A 24,390-nucleotide genomic window follows, 5' to 3' on the forward strand; every position below is an offset into this window, starting at 1 on the left:
AAGAAGAAATTCTTTACAAGGCTGGTGAAACACTGGAACAGGTTGCCCAGAGAGGTGTTAGATGCCCCATCCCTGGAAACATTCAAGGTCAGGTTGGACGGGGCTCTGAGCAACCTGATCTAGTTGAAGGTGTCCCTACTCACTGCAGGGGAGTTGGACTAGATGACCGTTAAATGTTCCTTCCAACTCAAACCATTCTATGATTTACCTCAACCTGCCTCTCTCTCAGAACAGCCTACAGGGCAGACCCATTCATGCTGGCCTGACATTTTAAATCCAAAACTTTCCTCTCTCTACAGAGACTTAGACTCAGAAATACTGACACATTTAGTGAATGCCGTTCAGTAATTAAAGAACAACACAGAACTGGAAAAACATTCATGGTTTTGTGGGGATGTTTTCAAAACAAAAATGATTCAGTTTTTTTATAGGGAATATCTTTTTGTTTACGAATTTATTTCCCTTCCAAAAATACAATTAGAAAGCTTGAGTTTGAAATTAAGGATTTCATTTGTCCTATGAGGGAAATATTTGTTGAGTTTTTAATTTATGCAGAAGAAAACTGAAGTTTCAAGTCAGCTCAAAACGCTGCAGTTTTCTATCAGAATTTTTAGCAAAAAGAAAAGTTAGCTGCTCATATAGCTCTTCTTAAAATAAGCAAAATAGAAATTAAAATCACTCTACAGAATGCATTTTTTTATCACCTTGCATTTGCTTTTTGTTTCGTGCACATAGAAATACACATAAAACCTGCCTGCAGTTTTCACATGTATTGCAGGGATTTCCTGGGAGTTGATTTGCCTTTATTCTTCACCAAGGTTGAGGTTAAGCAATTTGATAAAAAGAGCCTTATAAATCTTAATCAGAGCCTTCTTTCTCAGAGTGCATTATGGAAATGCCTAAATATCACAAGAAAGGTTCTTCTCCCAGTGTTTAAAAGAGCTCTTTGCAGAAAAAAAACCCAGATTTTTCACAAGGTCTGTTTGCATGCTGTTTTCAGGCAGAAGATCCCTAAATTATTGTAATGGACACCCAACACCAGCCAGGGTCTGACTCTTTTTCACACTGACAAGCCAGTTTGCCATTCTAGGAGCCGAGCACGAAACCCAGGCGTGTTGCAGAGAAGCCCAGCAGCTGCCCAGTAAGCACGACCCTAGGAGGCACGTGGGCACCATTAGTGACTTACCAGTGGCTGAGGTGGTGAAACTCACGTTTTCCTGCCGTGGGGCCACGCAAGGAGTCATTGCTTGTGGGCAGGTAGTAACACTCTGGAGACATCAAGTCACAGTGGTGCTGATGAGAGATTTGCCACTAGCTCCCGTGCCTGCGCTTTCCAGGTCTTTATGAGTACAGGGCAACTAGTCAGATTTCAGTTCAAGAAGTCGGATTTCTGTCTTCCAGACAGAAATGTGTCCCTGCGGGCCCAAAATAAAAAAAAATCTCCCCTACTAATGGGCTTTTTCTGCAGTCTTTCCCCGCTGTCCTTCCCCCAGTGCTTGCACTCCAAGCAGCACCACATACGTGTATGGGGAAGCACAGGGCAATGGTGAGTGGTTTGAAAACCAACCAGCCCAGCACCACCCTTGCTAAACCCTGGCCGTGTGTCCCACTGGCATCCCTGGTGTGGAGAGGCACAGGGGAGGACAAAGCAATGGGTTTTGCTGTTTTTTGTGGGAGCTCCTCCAGGGTAGGAAGAAGGATAGAGTAAGGGATGGGCATGGCCGGGGTTGGGGATGACAAGGTGAAATGCTCTGTGCCAGCTGTGCATGCTGAGATGTCAGCATGAGTGAGATGGTTTGATGAACATTGATGCAGCCAAGGGACAGGTGTGGACCTTGCAGGTCCGGATCCTGGTTTTCCCCAGCTGAGTCCCAGCTGTGTGTTTGGGTTAGACCTGGGTGTTTTCTCTCTCTCTGTGCTTTCTCTGAGAGCAAACTCAGCTGCATAGACAGGGAGGGAACCATGAGGAACCATCAGGCCCCCCTGTCTGATAAGCATGGTAAGCAAGACGGCGCAGACGTCGGAGAAGACTTTGTACTGCAGTGCACATGTGGCCGATATTCTTAGAGGATGAGAAACTCTCAGTGGTTTTACAGAAAGTTAGACCAGACTCAAACACAATACAATCACATAGACTTCAGTGGGTGATTGCACAGGCTGACAGACGCCTCTCCTGTGGACCAGAGTGAAAGGAACACTTCCGCTTTGTACATACCGAGAAAAGAAAGAGGTGGGCAAAACACAGAGCCAGAAAAACATTAAGAAAACCAGACTAATATATTTCTGCTCTAATCCTCTAGGAGAAAATAACTCCACAAGACCAGCTGAACAGACACTTGACACGACCACCACCAGATTATAAAGACCAAAGAAGGAACGTGGTCAACATGCAACAAGCAAACCAATATCCTGGTAAGTACCCATGAGTACGCATGGGCTAAATGAAACTGTTTCCTTCCTTCCTTGTTTCCTTCCTTCCTTCCTTGTTTCCTTCCTCCCTCCCTCCTCCCTCCTTCCTTCCTTCCTTCCTTCCTTCCTTCCTTCCTGCTAGAAGACCATCCAGAAAAGCCATACGTGCACTGATGGCCGAGGCCTGATTTTCTGGGTATTCACTTCCATCACCACAGCGGCAGTGGGTGCTGGCGGCCGCTCTCCTGTGCTATTCACCTTACTGTCCTCCATCACTGAGAAGTGCTGACGTATGATCCGGAGAACCAGCTGTTGGTTCAGCATCCCTCAGACATGGGGAAGGAGGGGCTGGTACCCCTCCCATTAGCACTGTCTGGGGCAGATGTGCATCTTGATAACAGAGGTGTCCTCTTGACTATTCAACCTCAGTCCATCCAGATGCTTCTCACAAGTACGTGGTACATCTTGCTTCAGAGACTGAGATGAGAACCATCCCTCCCTTTGAACAGCAGATCATGTACACCATGAGGACCCTCGTACTGATTTTTAAGTACCTTGCATGACTCCATCATGGGCAGCCAGAGCTACCGTCTGAACTTTTGGTCTGTTTAATATGCCACGGCCATGGCCTCAGTGCTGCTCTACAAGCAGTGGTTCAACAGATCAAGCAGTAGGGTGAAAGTGTCACCAACAATCCGGACAGAAACTCTTGAACACAGTTTGCAGTGTTGGAAAGCAGCATTACTTTATTGTGGTGCCGGGTGCACGGGGGATATCTCCTCCTAGCATGCACACCTGGCCCCGGGACAGAAACTTAGTTATACACTACGATCATGCATATTCATAACACGTTTACATATTCATTGTTATTCTCTTAAACAATTGGTTAATTTTCTCTCACTTTACATGTAAATTACTTCGCATGCTCAGTTCTCTTCCTTCGCCCCTTTCTTTTGGGTCTGGGGTATGTTTAGGGCAGGTCGTCCATGAGTCGGTGGTTGTGATCTCCCCCTGCCGGAATTAACTTTTCCCCAAGTCACTGCTGCGCATGTTCACAGTTCAGAAAAACATGAGAACAAAGTTTATACATTTTCTGGGATGTTCCCTTCAAGGGCAGACAGTTCTGATAAGGAGTCTCCCTTCTAACCATCTCTGGCAGCTTCAAGGATTGTTGTCTTGTTATGTTCCTTAGGTATGTGTACTAAACACTTCATGAAATTCTTACACAAAAATTTTAACCCCTTCATTGTTGGATAACAAAAGTCCCTGCTTTCAGCCAGAACTGCCTAGGGCAGAAAATGCCTAAAACTTCAGGACTAGTCCTTGGTTTCAGCTCTTGTGCCCTCACCTCCTTGGAGAGTCTAGTTTTGGGAGCACAGGACTGCCTGTTTGGCTTTTCACGTTGTTCACGTGGCTGTTAGCTGGAGGCTGCTCCAGCAGAGGAGCAAAGGCAGAGTAAGGAAAAGATGCTGGGGAGAGAAAGAAGTTGGGGAGAAATCCAGCAGATGGGATCAAAGGATGTTCTTTATAGTACAAAGCGTCTGTGCATTTAAGTATAAAAAGGATCCTTTGCCTTCTAGTATATCTTCGTATACAACACTGAGGAAAAAAAGGATGTTTTGTTTAGTTTGTTTTTCCATAACTGTTGACTTTGCAGATTCATCCAAGGATCTGAGTCTTTCCTTCCTACTTGTTCTTTGTAGCAAAACTTTTTCAGCTTCTGTTATGTTTTTAATGGGTTCCCAGGTGCAGCTCGCTCACGTGCCAGCCCTCTGCCCAACCTGCTTGCCATGGCACTAGCAGCCCAGCTACGCATGGAAGGGACAGGCTGGGCTGCTCAGGCAACGTTCATGCACTCCTTTGCTTTGTTTACAAGTTCTAGCAGTGATAAACTTGCTGAAGTCTGGAAACTGCTGCTTTCTAATGGTCCTGAGTGTTTATCATCTTCACTAAATTTGCACAAGCATCACTGATGTCAACATACTGACCCGTGGCGAGGGCAGTGGCACAGGGCAGAGACAGCCCTGCTTGCTGGCTTGGTACCTCCTACACTCACAAAACAAATGCTTTGGCAACCCCAGCAGTTTGCTGGGGAATCCTGTGATTTGGTGTGTTGTTTAAAGGCTCGTTCCTGGAATTACATGATTAACTGAGATTCTTGGCTTTTACTTAAGAACAATCCATTTCTAGCCCAAGAGAGAAAATGGAAATGACTGCAGCCACATCTATGAAAGACTCCAAAATAAGTAGATCACCATTGTTACGCGGCTCTTCTTGTTGTTCTTAATCTGATGGACTTTTTGCCAGTCTCGTGGTATTTGGAGTCCCATCTCCTAGGTTTGAAACATGTGGGATTGGCAGCACTTGTCCATTCAACTCTGAAGTCCCCACTGAGTGAGCCCAGGGAGAAGAGCAGATTTTGAGGCAAGCCTGGGAGAAAGGGCTGTGCTGGGAGCTCGCAGCAAACCAGATGGAGCGATTAGGAAACTCTTGCATAAGGGAGTAACAGCAGGGAATCTGTTCCCTTTTTCCGGGAATAGCTTTGCTCAGGTCAGGGAAGAAGAGACATAAAGTTAAATAAAATAACGCAGGGGCTTGGAGACATACGGTTAAGTATTTTATTCCTCTATACTTTTCCACATAGTGCCATGTCATGGCAAGAAACCTCTAAGTCAAGAGCAGGTGAATCGGGCAGTGAAGGCGTTTCTCTGAATGGCCGCAGCCTGGCGTGCCCAGCTGCTGTACGCAGCGCTGGAGGGGAACAAGTTTCTTCCCATCTGGAAGAAATCAGAACGGAAAATATTTGCGTTAAAAATAAAAGGATAAAAATAGCAATGCAACGAAAGAGGAAGCTTCATCTTTTGCACAAGTACACCCCATGTCCCAACCACTTGTGCTCTCTAAAGAGCGTGGCATTTGCAGGAGCAGGGGTATGGCAGCCCTGAGGGCTGCGCAACAGCCGGCGAGGTCACCGCGGGAAGGGCTTCATCCCAGCAGCAAGTGGAGTGACTCCACAAACTTGTAGTTCGTCTGGAGAGAGAGAACCAGCTCTCCCCAGATGGCTGTTCCAGGTCTTTTGAAATGCCACCGATTTCTGTGCCTTTCCTCCTCTTTAGTACCAGTATAAGGAAGCAAAGAACCAGAGCCACCATCTCTATCACCCCTGCAAAAAGACATTACAGTATTTCCAAAAAGCAGTGAGCAATGCACAACCCACGAGCACAGCTAAAGACGAGGCTAATCGTGAGGTTGCCTGCTGAGCACTGATTTTCTCCTCTTTGTTTCTAGAGCTAAATTAATTTAGGTGGCTCACTGGGAGCACATGGAGGAGAATCTGATGGTCTCTGTGGGGGTAAAACCAGGTGGATTCCTCATAGCACCTCCTGACTGCCCTGCTCCAGGACTGAATTTAGATGCCAAGTTAGGACAACCTAATTGTTAGGACAATTAGATTTTTACAGTTAAGCATCTCCTGCTTGGAGCCAGTATGTAGAAGAGTCCTGCCTTCCAGAATAAGGTGAGCTTCTTAATTTAGGTATCTATGTTTATGTTGATTTGGAACAAGCAACTCTGGTTCTGGAGTCATGCTTAATGTTAACAATGATTTTGGAAGAGATTACTTTTAAATACTTAAGGAAAAAAGGAATCCTTTGCATCCATTACTAAATGGAAATAGCATATGTATAAAAATAATGCAGAAATGGCTGAAATATATGGTAATTTTTTCTTCAGTTCTAGTCTGAGGGAACTGAATGTCATTATGGTGAATTTTCAACAAGAAGAGTATATTAAACAGCTGTTCCTAAACATAGACTTTTTAAATATGTATGTGCATGATTTGTCTTCAAGAGTTTTAAAAGAGCTGGCTGAGAGGTTCTCCAAATTCTTAATGTCATGTTTCATTTAGTCTTGATACTCCAAGGAAGACTGCTAATGCCATGACAAAAATTCAAAGAGTAAGTAGGTAATTGCAGCCCTAGTGACCTAAGGCAGAGCTCAGCAAAAATCTGGGGAGCTGATACAGCCTGAATAATGAAGAATTTAGGAAGGGAATGTAATTAATGTCAGGCATCATGGGCTGATGTAAAAGAATCTTTTCAAAATAGCATAGTGTTTTTTTCAATGAAACCACAACTTTCATTGATAAAGCTAATAGTTGTTCAGGTAATGTCCTGTAAAACATCTGTCTTGGTACTGCCTATTTTGGTTAAGAAACCAGTGGTACAAAATTAACATAGTACTTTCTTAAGGAAATGGCTGATAGGTCTCCAGATATCACTTTAAACAGGCTATGTGATTGCAACCGAAAGGACAAACACGGTCTGAGATGATGCTGAATAAGAAAAAAAGAATTTGCTTTATATCCATGTTGGAGACGTGCAAGAGCTATTTCTATGACTAGCTGTGATGCACAGCATTGAAATCAAACGTTGAAAATTGTCGAGTTCTGAAAAGAGCTTAGAAGGACCAAAGAACCAGAAAACGGGCCACAGACTGAGACTGATGTATTTGGAGAACGCTGCAGGCATAACAGTCTTGAAGCACCTGTGCAGTAAGAAGGAACTGATGACGGATCAACCAATAAAATTAATCACACAAACTAATATATAATAAGATTTGATGACGAAGTCAAAGTTAGTCAAATTGAGTCTGGTTTTGTTGTATGTCTGAAGGATCAAACCAAAGTGATGTCCCGTGGCCAGCAATTGCTACTAATTGGTACCTATGAAATAGCAAAGCTCCAGGGCTGTATGTTCCTCCATTCCTTTGGAAGCGGCTCAGGGAATTCCTGAAATGTGATGGTACCTTGGTAGTGAGCCCATTCAATAGCTTTTCTCACACTTCAGAAGTCACCCAAAGTGGTACAAGAATTTAGCTTGTACTGTGCCATGTGGCAAAGATTTCCTCGGCTGACCCATACGTTGTGGGAAGAAACATCTCCTTTTGTTTGCCTTGAACCTGACTTCTAGCTGCACTTCTTGTAGGGCTTGTCCTGGAAGCTACAGTAGCGAAGGGAATTAAGCTATGGAGTAGCTGGTTGTGAACAGAGGGGTGTTCTCCACAGTGCCATCTACGCTGGCTGTGTTTAGAAAACATTTGGTGTTCTTCAACCAATCTCTCAGGGATTAATTCAGAGCCTTGCATTGCGAAAGCAAGCAGCCTGCGTTGCATAAGTGACTTACTGTGGCCTCAAAATAGAGACTATGTAGCTGCAAACCTGCCACAGAAGCGAGCTTGTGTCAAGGTTTAGAGGCTGAAGAGAAGAGAAACCTCTCTTCCTGTGGTTCACTGGAAGATGTCAGGTACAGGAAAATCCTCCCCTGGGCAGAATTAGCCACGGATGGTAGATTCATGCCAACTCATAACTTCTAGTTTTCTGATGCACGAAAGGTGACGTTCATGTGCAGCAGTCGGCACATCAGGTATCATGTGTGGCTCCCTCATGGGCGAGTCAGATCCTGCAGGGGCAAATGGCCGTAGCCCAGCTGGGAATAGAGCTTATAAGTGGCACATGGGAGGCACTCGCCAGGTACAGCACCGAGCCAAGTCTTGGTACCTGCTTGGCCACCACGTGGGAGGACAAGCAGGTGACAGACTGGGGTGAGCTCCTCTGCCAGCACCTGGCTGGGAGGGAGGCTCTGAGTGCTGCAAAGGTGTGAGAGGCAGTCTTGGCTCCTGTTGTCACCTAGGACAGGTCTTTCCAGAAAGATTGATACCACTGCTGTAGGTATCTGAGAAAGGTGGAAAAGGCCTGGTGATGGTGCCTGTCACTCCCCATTGCCTCTAGAGGGAGCCAGGATGAGCCATGCCCTGTACGGAAGAAAAGTTACTGATCTCCTCTGCCTCTGATCACTTAGACAGGCTTTGTTCTGTCTGAAGTATCTAGCACTTCTGCAAAAGAAAGCAGAAAAGGCTTCTCTCCTACCCAGTGGTTCTGTCTGTCCTTCCCTGCTCCCGTATTTCTCTTACATATGAGCACCAGTTTTGGCTGGTGAAAGGATGGAAAGACCACCAATGGCTTCATATAGACCAAACCATCCTTTGGATGATTGGCATCTTTAAGGCCTTGAGCAACTTCCTGTAAGTCTTCCTAAAAGCAAAGTATCTTCTTCAAGAAATCCTGCTGCTAGAAAACTGGATTTTTAACCTGTTGGTATTTGAATGACACCATGTATTGATGCACTCATGTTTGTTTTAACACTTTTGTGTTTTCTCCTTTCCAGGTGGTTCACCAGCTGTGAGTATGAGCTCCAACAATATGTCCTTATCCAACCCAATTTCAACTCATAGCATCATGCCCCAGAGCTCCAGCCTCATGTCCACCCCTGCTGGGACCCGAATGCCTTCTGTTCCTGCTGCTCGGAATATGGGCTGCTACGGGAACCTTCCTTGCAACCAACAAAGTGCATACAACGTGACTTCAGGAATGAATCAAATGCAGCCACACAGAAACCAAAATCAAGTCCTGCCCAGTCAGAATAACCCCATGATGTCTCGACAGCAAACTATGACACAGGGGAACAACGTGGCGGCTTTTGGGACGGGGTCGGTGGTCAACTCGCAGCAAGCAAGGCCAAGCTTGAACCATGGAGCCACTGGTATCCCTGCGCAAAGGCCAGCCCATGTGATGATCACGGCTACTGCCACTGCCCAGAACTGGGCCCCACAAGAAGCTGCAGTGAAGCAGCAGGACGCACTGAAACCCACAGGAGTCCGTTTCCCCACAGGCACTCCATATCCCAACCAGTCTTTGCAACGCAACATAGGCAACCAGCATTTCCCTCAGCGCGCATTGGCACCTCCTAATCAGTTAACGGCAGGAGTCCAAATGAGGCCTCCTCCAAACCAAATGCACCAGACTCTAAATGGACAATCTGCTGGTTCACTACGAGGTCTCAGCATAAGACCTAACCAGCTGAGAGGACAGACTTTGCCTACCTTGAATCAGCCAGGAACAAGTATGACTCCTCCGTCGTCTCTGCCATCAACCAGTTTCACATCTACCAACCAAAACTCTCGGGCTTACCAAGGAAGTGACCATGGTAATGACCTAGCATTTGACTTTCTGAACCAGCAAGGTGACAGTATAGGACCTGCACTCAACAGTGACTCAGACTTTATAGATTCTTTACTGAAAACGGAACCTGGTAATGATGACTGGATGAAAGACATCAACCTCGATGAAATTTTGGGGAACCACTCATAAGTGACAGTACCAAGGGTGAACCAGATGAAGAGGCAGCAAGGACATAGCTTTCTCTTTAGATGCCAACAACCTGCTTTATTAATTTACACTCCAGTAACTGGGCTGTCCTTTAAAATGCCACACAGGGCAACTGCCCCATTTGAAGAGTTGCTCTAGGAACAAAATTGAAGACTCCCCTGATGAAATGATAACACAAGTGATATTCACGCCCACCAGAAAGGAGTGAGAACACATGAAGGGTCTGTTCCCCACACCGGTGCCCAGTGCGTTGCAAACCCATCAGTTCGTCTCACAGGGGCTGTGTGGAAAAACGTGTTTAGCTTCCCATACATGCAAGCACCAGACAGTGGCATGGGTTGTGGGACATCATTTCTCTGAGTGCAAACAAGAGCCCAAGTGGTTCAGAGCTCTTCAGCCGTCGTGTTCACAGCCCTTAACTTCCTCGGGACTACTCAGCCCTGACAGCATCAGGCCCTGTGTAAATCTCATTGTGTTACAAAAACTGTTTACTTCTATACAGTGCAAACTCATATTTACTTTCCCAATGATTGTGGTTTGAACCCTCTATGTTTTGTAGCACGCAAAAGGGTAAGTGGTCTCGTCCAAGGGAAGAAGGAAACAGATCATCCGGTGCATAACTCAGTGTGCTCCAGCATTCGCTTTATCTCACTGCTTGCAGCGAGTATCAGAGGAGGCCACTGTCCTGCCAGCAGCACAATCATTTTGGGCATTGAGGGAAACATGAGACAAACTACACCAAAGCTCAGGATCCTCACTTTGCCACCTTGCCCTACTCCAGGGACTCCAGTGACTTAATGGGCAACTTAAGTGAGAAAGGTGTTCATGACTTGACCCTCACCGACTACTTTCCCAGTCCAGCTTAGAGGAGGGCAAATACATGAGGTGGCTCAGCTAAGCCACTATCCCTGTTTCCATCTTAACCCACAACAAGTGTTAGGTAGTTCAGCCCAGTCCTGTTCTATCAAATAGGTTTAACCCAGCAGAAATGTCCGTCTCTGCCTGGGGAGAGGCTACCGTTTAGCTCCATCCCACTTTCCCTTTGCCACATGGGGGGAGCTGAAAGAGGTCCAGTGATGGCCCAGGTCCCTCAGTCTCCGTTGGGCAGAGTACAAGAGTGCTGCCCAAACTAGCATGTAGGTCAATTGTAACCACCTGGGTTACTCGCAGTAGGAGGCTCCACTAAGTCACATCTGTGCTTGTAAATGAAGCAGTTTTGGGGAATATTTCTGGACAATGGACTCAATCGTCTGTTTTGGGATGGCCCAGCTAACACTGCCCTGAGCAATTTCTGTGCATCGAGGTAAGGGTACAGATTGTTCCACACCACTTGACCTCAGTGCCAGGGAATAGTCTTGACCGTGTTAAATTTTATCCTACGGACTTGGTCAGTAAGGGCATCAGAAGGAGGTGCTATGTGACTATAAAGTAGCTCCGCAGTGCATCAGGCAGGAAGATTCATAGATGGGAACAGATCTTGCAATTCAAATGAAAATGTTGTTCTTTAAAATGATGTGGTGAGACGTGTTTTACAGCCTCCTCTGAGTTAGTTAAAACTAGATACGGCAAAGGAATACAATGCCTACGTTCACATGTCTCAGTGCCAACAGGCACTGCTCTACCCCGTGCAAGGGCTTTATTCATCCTTGTTAGTGGCAGTGGGATGAGTAGACTACTTGACAATAGCCTCTGCACTTATCTGACCTATTTCTCAAGAGAGGTTTTAATAAGGGTTTTCCAGTCATTTCACCCTGTCATTTTACGTGGGCACAATTTTTCATGATGTTTCAGGAAGCATCGTCACACACACAAGCACCAGCACCTCCAGGAAAGGTATAACATGAGCATTTAGCTAGATGTGCCAGTTGAGGTGGGTTGGTCCATGAGGCTGTTCATTCCCAAACATGGTTTTCGTAAGAGGGATGAGAAAGCCCGCTGCAGAGTCCCTTCTGCCGTCCCAGCTAGTGATCGTTGCGCATCCCTGCATTGTGTAACATGGTGGCTGAGCTGCCCAGAAAGCTCCCTCTTCTCCCCAGTTTTGGCTGGGGTGCATGTGGTCCTTTTGATATGCCAGTACAAATTATTCCAAGTCTTAAAAAAGCTTTTCAGTGTGGGTCACTGGTGCCCCACCTAAGTTTGGAGAGATATAGACACAGTCTAACAAGTAAGTCCCCTATAAATTGTGCAAAACTAGACTGAAATAGTAGCTACGTGAGTTTAAAAGTGGAGGAAAGATCATCTCCTCTGTCTCACACACAGGCACATGCCCCGTCCATGAGCAGTGAGGGCCAAAGCTCTGGTAGGAACAGACTGCGATGCCGCTAAGACCGAGGCTGAGTTAATCTCCTCATGAGCAACAGGTGCTGAAGTCTGGTAACTTCAACTACCCTCACATGCCATTGAAAAAGCCACCACTGGTTTCTTTATGAAGATCAGATTGTTTTCCAGATCCTCAAATGATGTAAAGACATTGTCCCAAGACTTCAGGATATCATCCGGTGGAGGATTCAGTGCTGAGCTTTGTCTTGTTGGCCTCAGCCTGGAGCGGAGAAGACACTGGGCTGTGAGTGCCATCCCCAGGATCCCAATTTCATCCTGTCTTAAGTAAATTCAACAAAAGTAGAGGCCATTTGCAGTCCTGTAAAGACATGCCTGATGCATTTGAAATGTGAGCTTGTGAAAGACTCCTGCAACCAAAACTTGAATCCAGTATCATTTCTTCAGAACAATTCTATCTGAACAGAGCTAGTGTCTTTTTTCTCTTACTTTGCTACGGCTAAGTGCACTACCCTTATAGTCTATTTTTCATCATTGACCAGGCACTCTTCGCAGTATTGGGTTGTAAATATAAAGAATTATTTGTTTTGTAAACTTTTGTAAAAAAAAAAAACCAAAAAACAAAAACCCAAAAGTAATAATATTTTGGTAGGAATAATAAAAATCATATTATTTGGGTTATATTTATACATATGTGAAATAAATATACTATCAAAAAGTTGTATTTTATACAAAAAGTCAACGGTTACCTTTTGTATTCTATATACAAAGTTTTGTATGATACGATTGTTTATTTTTATCTGCAGACTTCAACTTTGGATTTTGGGGGAGGGCAGAACGGGATCGTGGTTGAATAGCTGGGCCTGACCCCAAGCTCACTGAAACCAATGGAGTCTTTCCATTGCCTTCACAGGGCTTTGAATCAAGCCTTTAAATCACCTTCAGATATGTTTGACATCTGAAGCTCTCTGGAAACCTCAACATGAAAACATTCCAGGTTTCAAATTTTTTCCCTGAAAAAGGCTTTTATTATTATTACTGTTATTATTGTTATTATTATTATTGTAACTCTTGGGAGGCAGGTGGGACCTATGTAACTGTCATGTCCTTGTTGCATGTATGTCTGCTTTATATTTTCCCCATATTATAAACCAGTGTTTCTCTATACAGACTGAAAGAAAATGTTACTGTACAGAAATGTTTGTGTTTTTGCATTTTTACATGTGGCTGTATATACCTCCTAGTACTATGCAGTGACACTTATTTGACTCCATTTATTTTTCACCTAAACATGAATAGTATGTTTTTCAGTAGCTATCAAAACTCTGCCAAGTAAATCAATCAAAATTATCCCACGTCGTCTCTTTTCTTATTATGAATTTTATAATTAATTTCTGTTTAGTCAACTGCTCGTTCATCTGAGTAAATTAAAATTACAGTGATATTTTAGGAGGGGGTGAGAAAAATGTGCATCTGGCAGCTTCTGGGAGCTCAGTCTGCCTCTTTGCAAGAGAGCTGCGATGTTTTCCTACTGACGGAAGCCATGGTTTCAGTACCAGCAAGGGTTAACAAATAACACATGGTATTTTAGCTGCTGGTGAATGGGTTGGTGTAATCTTGCAGCACAGTAATTTGCTCTGGGTTCCTGCTGAAGCTAAAGCAGAGAGCTAGGTACCCCGAGAGCTAGGTACCCCAAGAGCTAGGTACCCTGAGAGGGCTTGCTGGGTGCCCAAGCCCGTGCCCTGCCCTGGATCATGCCTTGGAGATATCTGCCCCTCAGTCCCCCCTAGCAGGGACCCATAATGAGATGCCAGAAATCAGGCAACAGGGTTTCTCCTCCTCTTCTCCGTGCCTGCCTCGCATTGCGCCTCATTTTAGCCTAAAGAAATTCCAGCATGTACCAGATCACGGTGGGTCAGGGATTGTTTCACACAAGTGTTCATCCCCGCCAGGCTATTTTTAGCAGGCCAGCCCCGAGGAAGTGATTTCCCATTTCTGGAGAGGCATTCCTCATTAGCCGGACTCCATATCCAAGTGGGTGGCCCTTCCCACCCCATGAACTGAGTGGCAGGGGGTGGTGGAGCGGATGCTTGGAAGGGACACATGTCAGTGCAGTGCTGCCCGTACTTGAAGGCTGCGCTGTGCTATTTTCAGATGTAGCAAATGAAAAAAGGCTTCCCACACCTTAACTGCTCCACCGCTGTTGGTGATGCCAGGTTGGATGAGGCTTTGGGCAAGCTGGTGTAGTGGAGGGTTTCCCTGCCCATGGCAGGGGGGTTGGAACTAGATGATCTTTGAGGTCACTTCCAACCCAAACCATTCTATGATTCTATGATTTTATGATTCTATGCTCGGGGGCCTCTGCCCTTTTAGTCCCTCTCCTCTCACCTTCCCCCTCAGAGTAAGTGGAGAGACACCTTTCTTGGCTGTCCCCCTCAACCCCAGCTCTGCCAGCTGCTGTCTTCCTGTTTTTTTGCCAGCACTGCTCAGTCCCTTCATTATACCTGCCTGCCACCCACAAATGGTTGTTCCTACATCCTTCCCTGGCACCCGGGGGCTGCACAGGGAGGGACAAGCTGGCATGTGCCCTGCACCCCACCACCCTGGCTGTGCCCGTGCTCCTCGTCCTGGCTGAAGATGCTGAATTGAGGAGGTGCCCAGGAGGTGTGTGGCTCTCTCCTCGCTTCATATTCTCCAGCGCGGGTGGCAGACAATGAGCCCAGCAGACGGTGCTTCCCTCGCACTTGAAAGTGGAAATAGGGCACAGTCCCACTCATCCAAGAGTACATCTGAAGCAGGTCAAGAAACTCATGCCCTAAAGCTGCCTCTTTGTCTGTCCCAGCTGTAAGGGCAGAAGATAGGGCCAGTGGGATGGGTCAGCCTCAGGCAGAGCTGAAGAAGCTACTTCTATATCAGTGAGCTGAAAAACAGGGACCCCTCCCAGGCCCTGGAGCATGGTTGTCTGTGCCACCAGGCTGTGAGGGTCCCTGGTAGCGCCTGGGTGCAATGACTGCCCATCCAAACAGGTCCCACAACCAAAAGCCATTCCCACTTTGGATGCAGGATAAGAGGGTGTAAGAACATGGACACAAGTCACCCTGCGCCATGTGGCCTTGGTGCTAGGCATGTCTCCTGTGCCCAGGGAGATGTAGCCAGCAAGATCACATGGAGAGGGTGGGAGACACTGATGGCAGTGAGCTTTTTCCCTGCCCTGCCAAATGCAGCACAGCAGGAACTGCAACAGACCTGGGCAAGGGCTGGCCTTTCCCACTGCATCCCAGTCACTCGGCGGGAAGGGCTACCAGCACAGCCAAGAGCTCTGCTTCCTCCCATGGCAGCATGGTGGTCCCACAGCTGTAGGAACTGGAGGTGAGATGGAGAAGATACTGCTGCAATAAAAGCTTACATCGCTCTAATTTTTAAATCAGGCATTCTGGGTCACGCAGACCACTTTGACAGAGCCCCTTTAAATGGGTTCTAAACCATATCCCAAGTGCACGTCTAAATAAAATACAAAATTTATTTAATTTTTTTCTTCCAGCTGACAAAATCATTGCTAACTAGTTCAGCCATAAGTTACCAGTCTTACTGGAGGACTCACAGGGTGCAATCCTAGTCCGTGTGGTACAGAACAAGTCAGGCAAGCTGATAAAAGCAGCCTGTTTAGGATCTAAAAACCTAGGTTTTAAAAAAACAGGAAACACAACCCCAAACTAGCATTTGCCAATCTTGCATTTTCATTATAAGGAGCTCCTACAGAAGGGCTGAAGCTTAAACAATTGGTTTTTGTGTAAAGATCCAGCCTCTCCTGTGCTGAAGAGTGAGCACCCAGCGAGCGACTGCAGCTCCTGGTGAACACATGCTGATGTTTGTGTTGCTGCTGCCTGGGTATCGAGGTTAGATGAGCTGCTCAGTTGTCCTCAGGATGTGCAAGTGCAGAGCCAGTCAGCATCTCCCAGAGCAGCACGGTGAAATCCCCACCAGCTGCGCTGGCGCATGCTGGGTGTGCAGCCCTCTCTCCCCGGACACGTCGTGCATTCCTGTGCACGGCTTGAGACAACAAAGATGCTCCATCTATGTTTTTGGGAGGGCTGCCTGTGATGTTTTCACTCTGGCTGGCCCATTTGCCTTGTTCTACAGGACACGGTTGCTCTGTTTTATCCTTCGTGCCCAGGAAAATAGGGAAAATCCTGTGGTGGTGTTAAGCATTTGGGTGAAATACTGAGTGTAGATGCATCCATGCAGCTCATGTTCAAGTTAACACACCTGATGGCAAAATCTATCCCTCAGTATCGATTTGACATGAACGGAAAGGTTCCTGGTCGTTTTGAAGGTCAATGAATATCACGTAAGGGCAGAATTTGCCCTTGTCACTGTTATGTTGGAGTAACATGGTGAAAATAAAACCAGTGAATGTATTCAAATTGCCTGTCGTGCTGACCTGGTCTCTAAGTACAACAGGGAAGTGCAACTCTAGATGTGTAAATAAAATTTTTAAAAATTAAATTGGTACCTGAAGAGCCCTAGCTGCAGGGTACCAACTGACTGAGAAATCCTTATTAGGAAACATTGTGTTATCATTTGAGGATTTGATTTGGAAAGCCCCTTCTTCTAGAAGTAGCCCATAGAATTAGTTCAATAAACTGATCATACATGTCAGTCAGGTTAATATATGAATGTAAGTCATATATGGATGTAATTTCCGTCAATGAAAAGACACCTAACTTTCTCTAGGAAAAAACATATTTGGGAACTCAGCAGTTGGCTGCGTGTCGTCATATTTATTTTAGAAAGAATTTGATAAATTTTCCAAAAGTGTAGTTTTTAAAAGAGAAATGTCAGAATGCACGTTGGGTATTATTTTATTCATTAAACCTCCATTATCTCTAAGGTAAATACTGAAGAATGTCTAAGAATATATAGGCACTGGCCAAAATATCCCTTTGCAAATGATGGTTTATTCCGTTCTTGAGTTCCTTTTTCTCTTAAGGATTGTCCTTTTTTCCTATGTTACCTGTCCTCCAGCAAGACTTCTAGCTGGCATAATGTTATTCATAGTAACCCTATGAGTAACTGAACTCTACACCAAATCAAAACTGGTGTAAAGAAACCTGTTGTATCCTCTCCTGTGGTTTCCATAGTGTGAACATGTTAGCCTTGGTCTGTGGGATAACCAGCCTCCCAGGATGTCTACAGCAGAGGGAGGAACTCCATGTGTGTTCCCAACAGGCTGATCAAAGCTGCAGGGCTATGTAGTGTCCTCATTTACATCTGAGCAGCAAGTTAATTGCATTAGTACAGTTAGAATCAGGATTTCATGCACAACACTCCCTCAAAGCCAACCTTTCCCTTCATTTAAGAAAGAAATCTACTAGTCAAAGGAGTTTCCCTATATTTACAGTGTGTCTTTATATTATAATGTGCCACAAGTGTCTTGATTAATTGTGTGGATCTCACTATAGTAAAGCCATCACAGGTTAATCTTATTCATTAACTTTCCCTCCAACCCCAAAGACTTAGTCCAGTCTGGTTTACAATTTAATCTGCTGGCTTCTTACATACAAATACCTACAGACCATCTGTTTATACAGGGGAGTTTAAAGTCTTCTTGTAGAAAATGTCTGGAGTGTTTTAGAGGGTTACAAAGAGAAGCTTTTGAATGCCAACAAGATAGTGACTTTTAAAAAGCAAATCATTAAAAAAAAAAAAAAAACAGGAAAAAAAACCATGCTGGAGAACATTTCATTACTTTCTCAACACTGAATATAGTCTTTTTGCAAGTGACTCAAGCGCACAAAATAGCACAAAACCTTAGAAATTTCCTTTTGTTACACAAGTTTTTTAAGCCTCAGTAGTGGCCTATTTTGGTTTTCTTTTTCATTTTTCTTTAAAAAAAATAATGAAAGTGTCCTTTTTATACACTTTGCTGTGCCTCCAAAGCCTCCTGCTATTAGATCAGTTTTAGCTTTCACTAAGCCAGAGCATGCGATAAAGAAAAATCTCCCAATGGCCACCAACACGGCGACACGGTGTAGCTGTGCATTTAGATGGCAGATTAGCTCCAGAAATGCTACTTTCCATTAAGCTCTCCAAGCTTTCATCAGAGAATGCTTACACCAGGCTTTTACGTGTTTTGATAGAAGGCAAGATTTTCGAAAAGGAGCCCAAAGTCGGGCTTCCATGCCCACGCTGATCGAAATGGTGATGTCTGGCTCTCAGATTTTAGCCCCACGGTTGCCTGCAGAATAGGGGCACCTTGGTAATGAGACATACTCTGGCTGAAATAAGCAATGCAAATGACCAGAAGTCTAGCAAATATATAGTAAAGGACTGAGGTGGCTAAGCCTAAAGAAGAGGAGGTTTGAGGGGGGATAGGACAAGGAGTCTTTGAATAGATAAATCATTGCTGCCAGGGGAAAAGATTATGCATTTCCATATTGATTTGTAGAGACCATGAAATAACAGGTTCAGGATAGATGCCAGGTGGAAGTCTTTAACAGGAAGGATTAATATGAGGATGGACTGTCTGAGGAGGGTTTGGGGTCTGAAAGTCCTCAAGATCTGATTAGGCACCTGTCAGAAATGATACCAGTATGGTTTTCCTGCCTTCAGCCAGTAGAATAGACTAAATGTCTTCATGGGTCCTCACAGGAAGACAGAAAAACTGTGGAAAACAAGTGGGAAGTTTTCATGTCAAGGAAAAGAATCAGTAAATACAGTTTTGTGGGGCTTAAGTCAATGAATACTCAACAATTCATATGAACATGACCCACCCCTGTCCCCTCATCCTGTAATGCAGCTACTCGAGTCACTCTCTGCTCATAAACACAAGGCAGAAGCCTGGGAGAGTTGGGTTTGTCCCAACTGTCCTTCCTGCCCCTTCGGTCTTTTTTCTGGGGGTGAAGTTGAGGAAATCTTCCATCATGTGAACCCCTTTCCTGAAGAAAAAGGTTTTTATTCTATGCTTGCTCTTTTGTGTTAAAGTTACCGAGGCAGGCTGGCTAATTGCTGGAATGATCAGAAGGTCTCAGAGATACCCGAGTCCAGCCCAGAGCATGTCTCAGTTGACGTCTTTGTTCGCTTCACAAAACCAAACAGGAGTAGCTTGTTCGAGGATTAGATATATCTGCAATTCAATCCAGATGATTGCTTTATTATGGAAAACCATCCCTCCCCATACCACCCAGAAAGGAAGCTACCACGGGATGAAGTATCACGGGCTCCTGTTCCGCCCCAGTTGAAGCTGCAGACTTTAAAGGCAGAGTTAGAAGAAGACGTACAGCTGCTACAGGAGACAGGCTTAACCGTGTGTGAACGCCATGCGCTTGTAAGGATATCTGAAGGATTAGGGGAGAATTAAACGTTTGTCTGTCTTTGTTGTTCAGCACAGCTTCAAAGCTGGAAGACGATATTAAAGAAGATATTTCCTTTTCTAAACACCGGAAAGGGACTCCTAAAACAATAGCTGGAAAACGCAGGCATGACCTAACAGATTTATACACAAAGATGCCGGATGATTCTTATCAGAGGGGTGAAGAACATGCTATTCTGCAGTATAAAACAGTGATATGAAGTTCGCAATTTAAAATAACAGTGAATAATCCTCAGCATGGACAAAAAAGCCAGCTCAAAATTCCTCTCCGGGAAACAGAAGGCAAGCGTCCTGGCTGGTGGTATCAATTTATCCCGCTACGCTGGGCTGTGCGTTAATTGACCAGTAGCAGAGCGATGCTTCCCATGGCCTCTCCCAGGGGCGGTTCTCTTGGGAAGGATGGGGTGGTCACCAGTTTGGCTGCTGCTGTTAAATCTGTCTTGTACCTAGGATCAGAGCTCTTAAGTTCCCAAACAGGGAACTTTCTCTATAACCTTTTAGGAAAAAGCAAATCCAAGACAGAAACACTGCTGGTGAGATTCTCAGGTAAACGGGTGCTTTCTGGGGGAAGGCTTAGTTAAGGCTTTGAGTAAATTCAGTGCTTTAGCTTCCAAGGGGAGGAATGGAGGGTCCCCAAAGGATGAGAGACATATGTTTCTCAGAGAGGTTATGACATTAACTCAGAGTTTTAGTAAACTGAGGAACTTGCAGGTCCTGTAATAGGCTAAAGTGGTCTTAAGTTACCTTGGCATGTTCCTGATCCTGAGCTCTTCTGAATAGCTTAGACCTCTTTGGGGACGTTGGCTGAGCTGTGGCACACCTCCCACAGCAACTGTCCTCTGGACACCACAGCTTTGCCTGGGGCAGCCACTCTACTCTGTGCTGTGGCTGTGCTCTTGCTCAGGGCCTTTCTGCCTCCAGCACCATCTTCTCAAAATACCAGGGCCAGTGCTTCTGAAGGCATCTTTAGAAGGCAGATCAGTAGCTGTTTTCTGCATGAGAGAAAATCTCTTCCAGTGGCATTTGGGGCTTTTATGGATTCTTCTTCGCTGCTCTCCTTTTATTCATTAGATGGAGAAGAGCAAAGGTGAAAATCTCGCCCATTATGTATTTCCCCTCTCCTGCTCCAGCCTATCTCTCTGAAAGATGTTATCATGGAAACGGTTAATTTGGATTAGCAGTAATTGATACCATCCTTAGAGAATAATGGGAAATTCTTTGCAACAGCAAACACTCATTCCGAGCAAACGTAGTCCCAATTTCCGAAGCTGCCCATCACCTAACACAGCTGCGTTACCCGCGACTTCACAGGCCCAACAGTGAAAGAAATAACTTTGTTCATCTTCACTGTCACCATAGTATAAATTTGAAATGTGTTCAGGTTTGTGTTAGCTTTAATCAGAGTGGGAATGCGCTCTATAGAATATTATCCAAGCGTTTTTACAATGGGCACTGAGCTAACAGATATTCAGGTTATTGAGCAATATACTCATAGTCGAAGGCTTTAAATTTTGTCCATGAAAAAATGTTTGAGCAGAACAAGGACATTTCTCTTCTTTCCTTCTTTTCCTTTCTAATATCTCTTACTGGGGATGCCAATCCATCCTACATTAACGTTCCTTAACCCTTGCCTTTACAAAGGATTCTCGTCATCCTTCTCTGGGAAGGGATCGCACCTCCATTTTTTGGAAGCAGGTATTGGATACTCGGCACAGGGAATGCCCTGGGGGTAAAGAAATATTTTTGCAACCAGAAATTCCACTCTACTTTCGTTGTGACATTTAATCTTAAACCTCTGTTCTTTCACTTTTCTCAGTTTTCTTAGGCTGGAAAGCATGTTGGCAATGCTCCAGCATGACGGAAGGATCCGATGGAGCTGTGAGGCACACGCTGATGGTTCAAGCCAGGGCTCATTCTGAATTCCTGCTGGCTTCAGGCACTGCCAACCCCACAAGCACCTCTGCTCTCTACAGTTTCTTCTGTAGCAGAATTGGCCAAAGCAAACATGTCTCAGCCAAAACATCAGCCTCCAACCTGTCTCTACTCATGAACCACCTGAGTTCATCTATCAGCGTGCTGAAGATGGGCTGAACCTGTTGGCAGAGCAGCAGCAGATATTGCCTGGGGACACTGCTGAGCTGCCAGAGCAGCTGCAGCTGGGAGACGGTGGAGGACTATGCTTCACATCACCATCCCATCACACCACTCTGGGACCCCCATGATGGATGGAGGGGTGCCATCCCCAGGCAGGAAGAAAAAAGAGAGGTTACCTTATGCTTCTTTCTTCTCCCTCCACGGTAGTGCCACCAGATTCAGCACTAAAACTTACTTCTCATCCTTCGTCAGAGGCAGGAATTCCCCAGCTGAGACACGAGGGCTATCATCTTCCACCCATAGACTTCCCAACAGTAGCGTATATGTCCTTCTCAATCTCTCAGGCAAATCACAGGGACATGGGGCCCTTGCCTTTCAAGGGCAGGAAAGACCGTACTGGATTGTACTCCTCCTTATCTTTTGAGCCAAACACTTGAGACAGTGATCCTTTACACACATCCCAGACACAAACCACACAGACATGGACAGAGGAATGAGGCTATCAGGACCAGCGCAGTCTCTGAGTTACAGTACTGAAGGCTCGGGGGTCACTCACTGCAAATGATAGTAAGGTGACTATTACTCACATAAGATAATAAGTGCTTCGTTTTGGCCTTCACAAATTGCAAGAGTTGACATGGCAGCACCACATCAGAGTCTTGCTATGCAGGGTAGAAGCAGTTGACACCCAAATGCTGGAATATGGCCAGAAATGGTGTATCTGCAGTTGCTCCTGAAACGTGAATTCGGCCACACATACGTGCAGGTATTAAACTGGTTTTTAATTACCCAGTCCCATCACGCTTTTCATCCTGAACCTTCGCTGCATCCAGCACATAGATGGGATATCTGAATGGGATCCATCCAGGTTATATGGGAAAATTTAAACCAGGCATTTCCTAGCTTTTGGTACACATGGCATTGCAGCCTAAATATTTCTTTCATGCATTCAGTTGACGAATGCAACATAGATTTGACTACAAACAAGTGGCAAAACAGGTACAAGCTGGCTGCTACTTCCATGGTTTAAAACCGGCTTTAAGAGGAGGGAAGTGGTGTTCATGTCTACGAGAATGGTGACAGTAACCAGTCCTTTCAGCTTATGCCAAAATTTTATGAGTCTGAGACTGCTTGTAGGACACTGCACACTCCTGCAGTTGTGCATGTCCCTGACCAGCCATTCACTACCACCTTTTTGGGAGGAGCAGGTATTCCCCTTTCCAGCTGTCTGGTGTTCCTAGAAGCATTGACCAGCGTCCCCATACTGGGTATATAATGGCTTTGGAGGCAACGAGAAACAACTCTCTGGGTAGGTCCACACTGCTAAGTAAAAAGCGGTCAGGGTAAGATGCTGGCCAGGAAGTCAGGTGGAGCAAATTCACCTCTGCTGACACTAGAACCAGTTCCTTCTGGAGCAGTCTGGCCACATCCACGCTATATTGAGCCTGATTCTCCTCTGGCCCCAATACAGCACTAAGATGTCATTTTTATTTTGGAAGCTATTTCAAATCAGCATGTCTGCTACAAAGGGAGACCCACTAGGCAGGTATTCTCATGGCAGGAAAGGATGGGTACGCCTTGCACATCTGGAGGCACAGGGCTGTTTGAGAAGGCACAGCTTGCTGTCACTGTGCCAGAGGGTCTGCAGGGTGCAGGGAGCCCAACCTGGCGCAGTCCCATCCCACACCACCTTTAGAGAGTCATCACTGGGGCAAGCTCCAACTTGAAGATCGTTTGCCCAGTGGTAAATCCGAAAAGGCAATGTGAGTGTCTTGAAGGCAGCAGATTGAAGCAGTCTCTCCACCCCATACGGTAAGCTAACAATTAAGTAGTGTGATTAATCAAGGCATCAGCACTTAAATTCGCTCTTTGTGCCTCTCATTTGGCATTATTGACGGTCCTGTGATCTGCTGTCTCCAAATTAGAGTACCACTGGAAATGGCAGCAAGCTTTCTCCCTCATTGTATCCAGGGACTTCATGTGTCTTCAGTCGCTTCCTGAATGTTTTCCACAGCTCACCCACTGCAGATGGGTAACTTAGCCAGAGCAGACAATCAGACACCTCTCAAATACTTAATTTTTATGGCACTCACTGTTAAGTCTGCGGCTCCCCAGCCCTTTCATCGCCAGAGCTGAACACCTGATTGCTTCTAAAAGAAAGTCAGGCAACTGTATGAGCCTTCCATATGGAAATTTGAACCATCGAGGTGAATAAAAGGGAAACCAAAAGGAATTAACTCCTACTGTATTTTACATTCTAGATGTGTCCTTCTCATTTTTAATATCATCTCCAGATCTTACCATCATCATTTTATTGTGTTTTATTAAAACAAATGCACATCTTTTTTAATAGGGAAAGAAGTATAAATTAGATAAAATCAATTATTCTTAAACATTTCTTTAATTGTAGCTATTAAATACACCAGCTTTAGATTAAGATCTCTTTGAGAAGTCTGTGCACACATACACAATATAAAGACAGATAAAGACAATACTGTTCCAGACAATTTAGATATGAAATTACCTGTATTTAAAATGACTGCTCGCTTGAAAATTGGTGTATAGATCAGGTCAGTAAAATAAAGATTTGAGATCCAAGAGGTACAGAGACTCTTACCCTGCACATGAACACCTATCCCTGTTACCTTAATGAGATTGCTCAGTACAAGCACTGGTATCTCAGAAAATCCCCCTCCTAATGGCCAGCAATATCAAAAACAATTCATGCCTCAAGGTCCTTCCTGCCTGATCACCCTACAGGTTCGGGAAATACATTTATTTCCAGCAGTGGTGGTTTAATAAGCACCAGAACTTTCAATTTTAACTCCTGTGAGTAATTCTTACTTCACGTTTGCCAGACTGGAGACCATTACACAGATGGCAAGGAGCTGCTGAAGTGTTGCAGTCCAAACCTGTGGACAGGCAGGCAGCTGTGATGTATTTAGTCCTTCAGGAGGAAAGATACTGTACCACTGTATTTGAAGTGACACTAAAAATTGATCTTCTAAAACTA

The 24,390-nt window shown here is 45.2% G+C and overlaps 1 protein-coding gene across 1 annotated transcript in view; it reads left to right on the top strand.

Moving 5' to 3' along the window:
* Positions 1-9,616, top strand: part of MAML2 (mastermind like transcriptional coactivator 2) — a 219,361-nt gene extending 209,745 nt beyond the window's left edge. Inside the window, exons 4-5 of the mRNA XM_086613922.1 lie at positions 2,301-2,412; positions 8,634-9,616. Coding sequence (XP_086470048.1) covers positions 2,301-2,412; positions 8,634-9,616 — 1,095 coding nt within the window. The remainder of the gene's footprint in view (positions 1-2,300; positions 2,413-8,633) is intronic.
* The last annotated feature ends 14,774 nt before the right edge of the window (positions 9,617-24,390 follow it).

This window comes from Tauraco erythrolophus, chromosome 1 (assembly GCF_009769465.1).
Source record: "Tauraco erythrolophus isolate bTauEry1 chromosome 1, bTauEry1.pri, whole genome shotgun sequence".
Lineage (NCBI taxonomy): Eukaryota > Metazoa > Chordata > Aves > Musophagiformes > Musophagidae > Tauraco > Tauraco erythrolophus.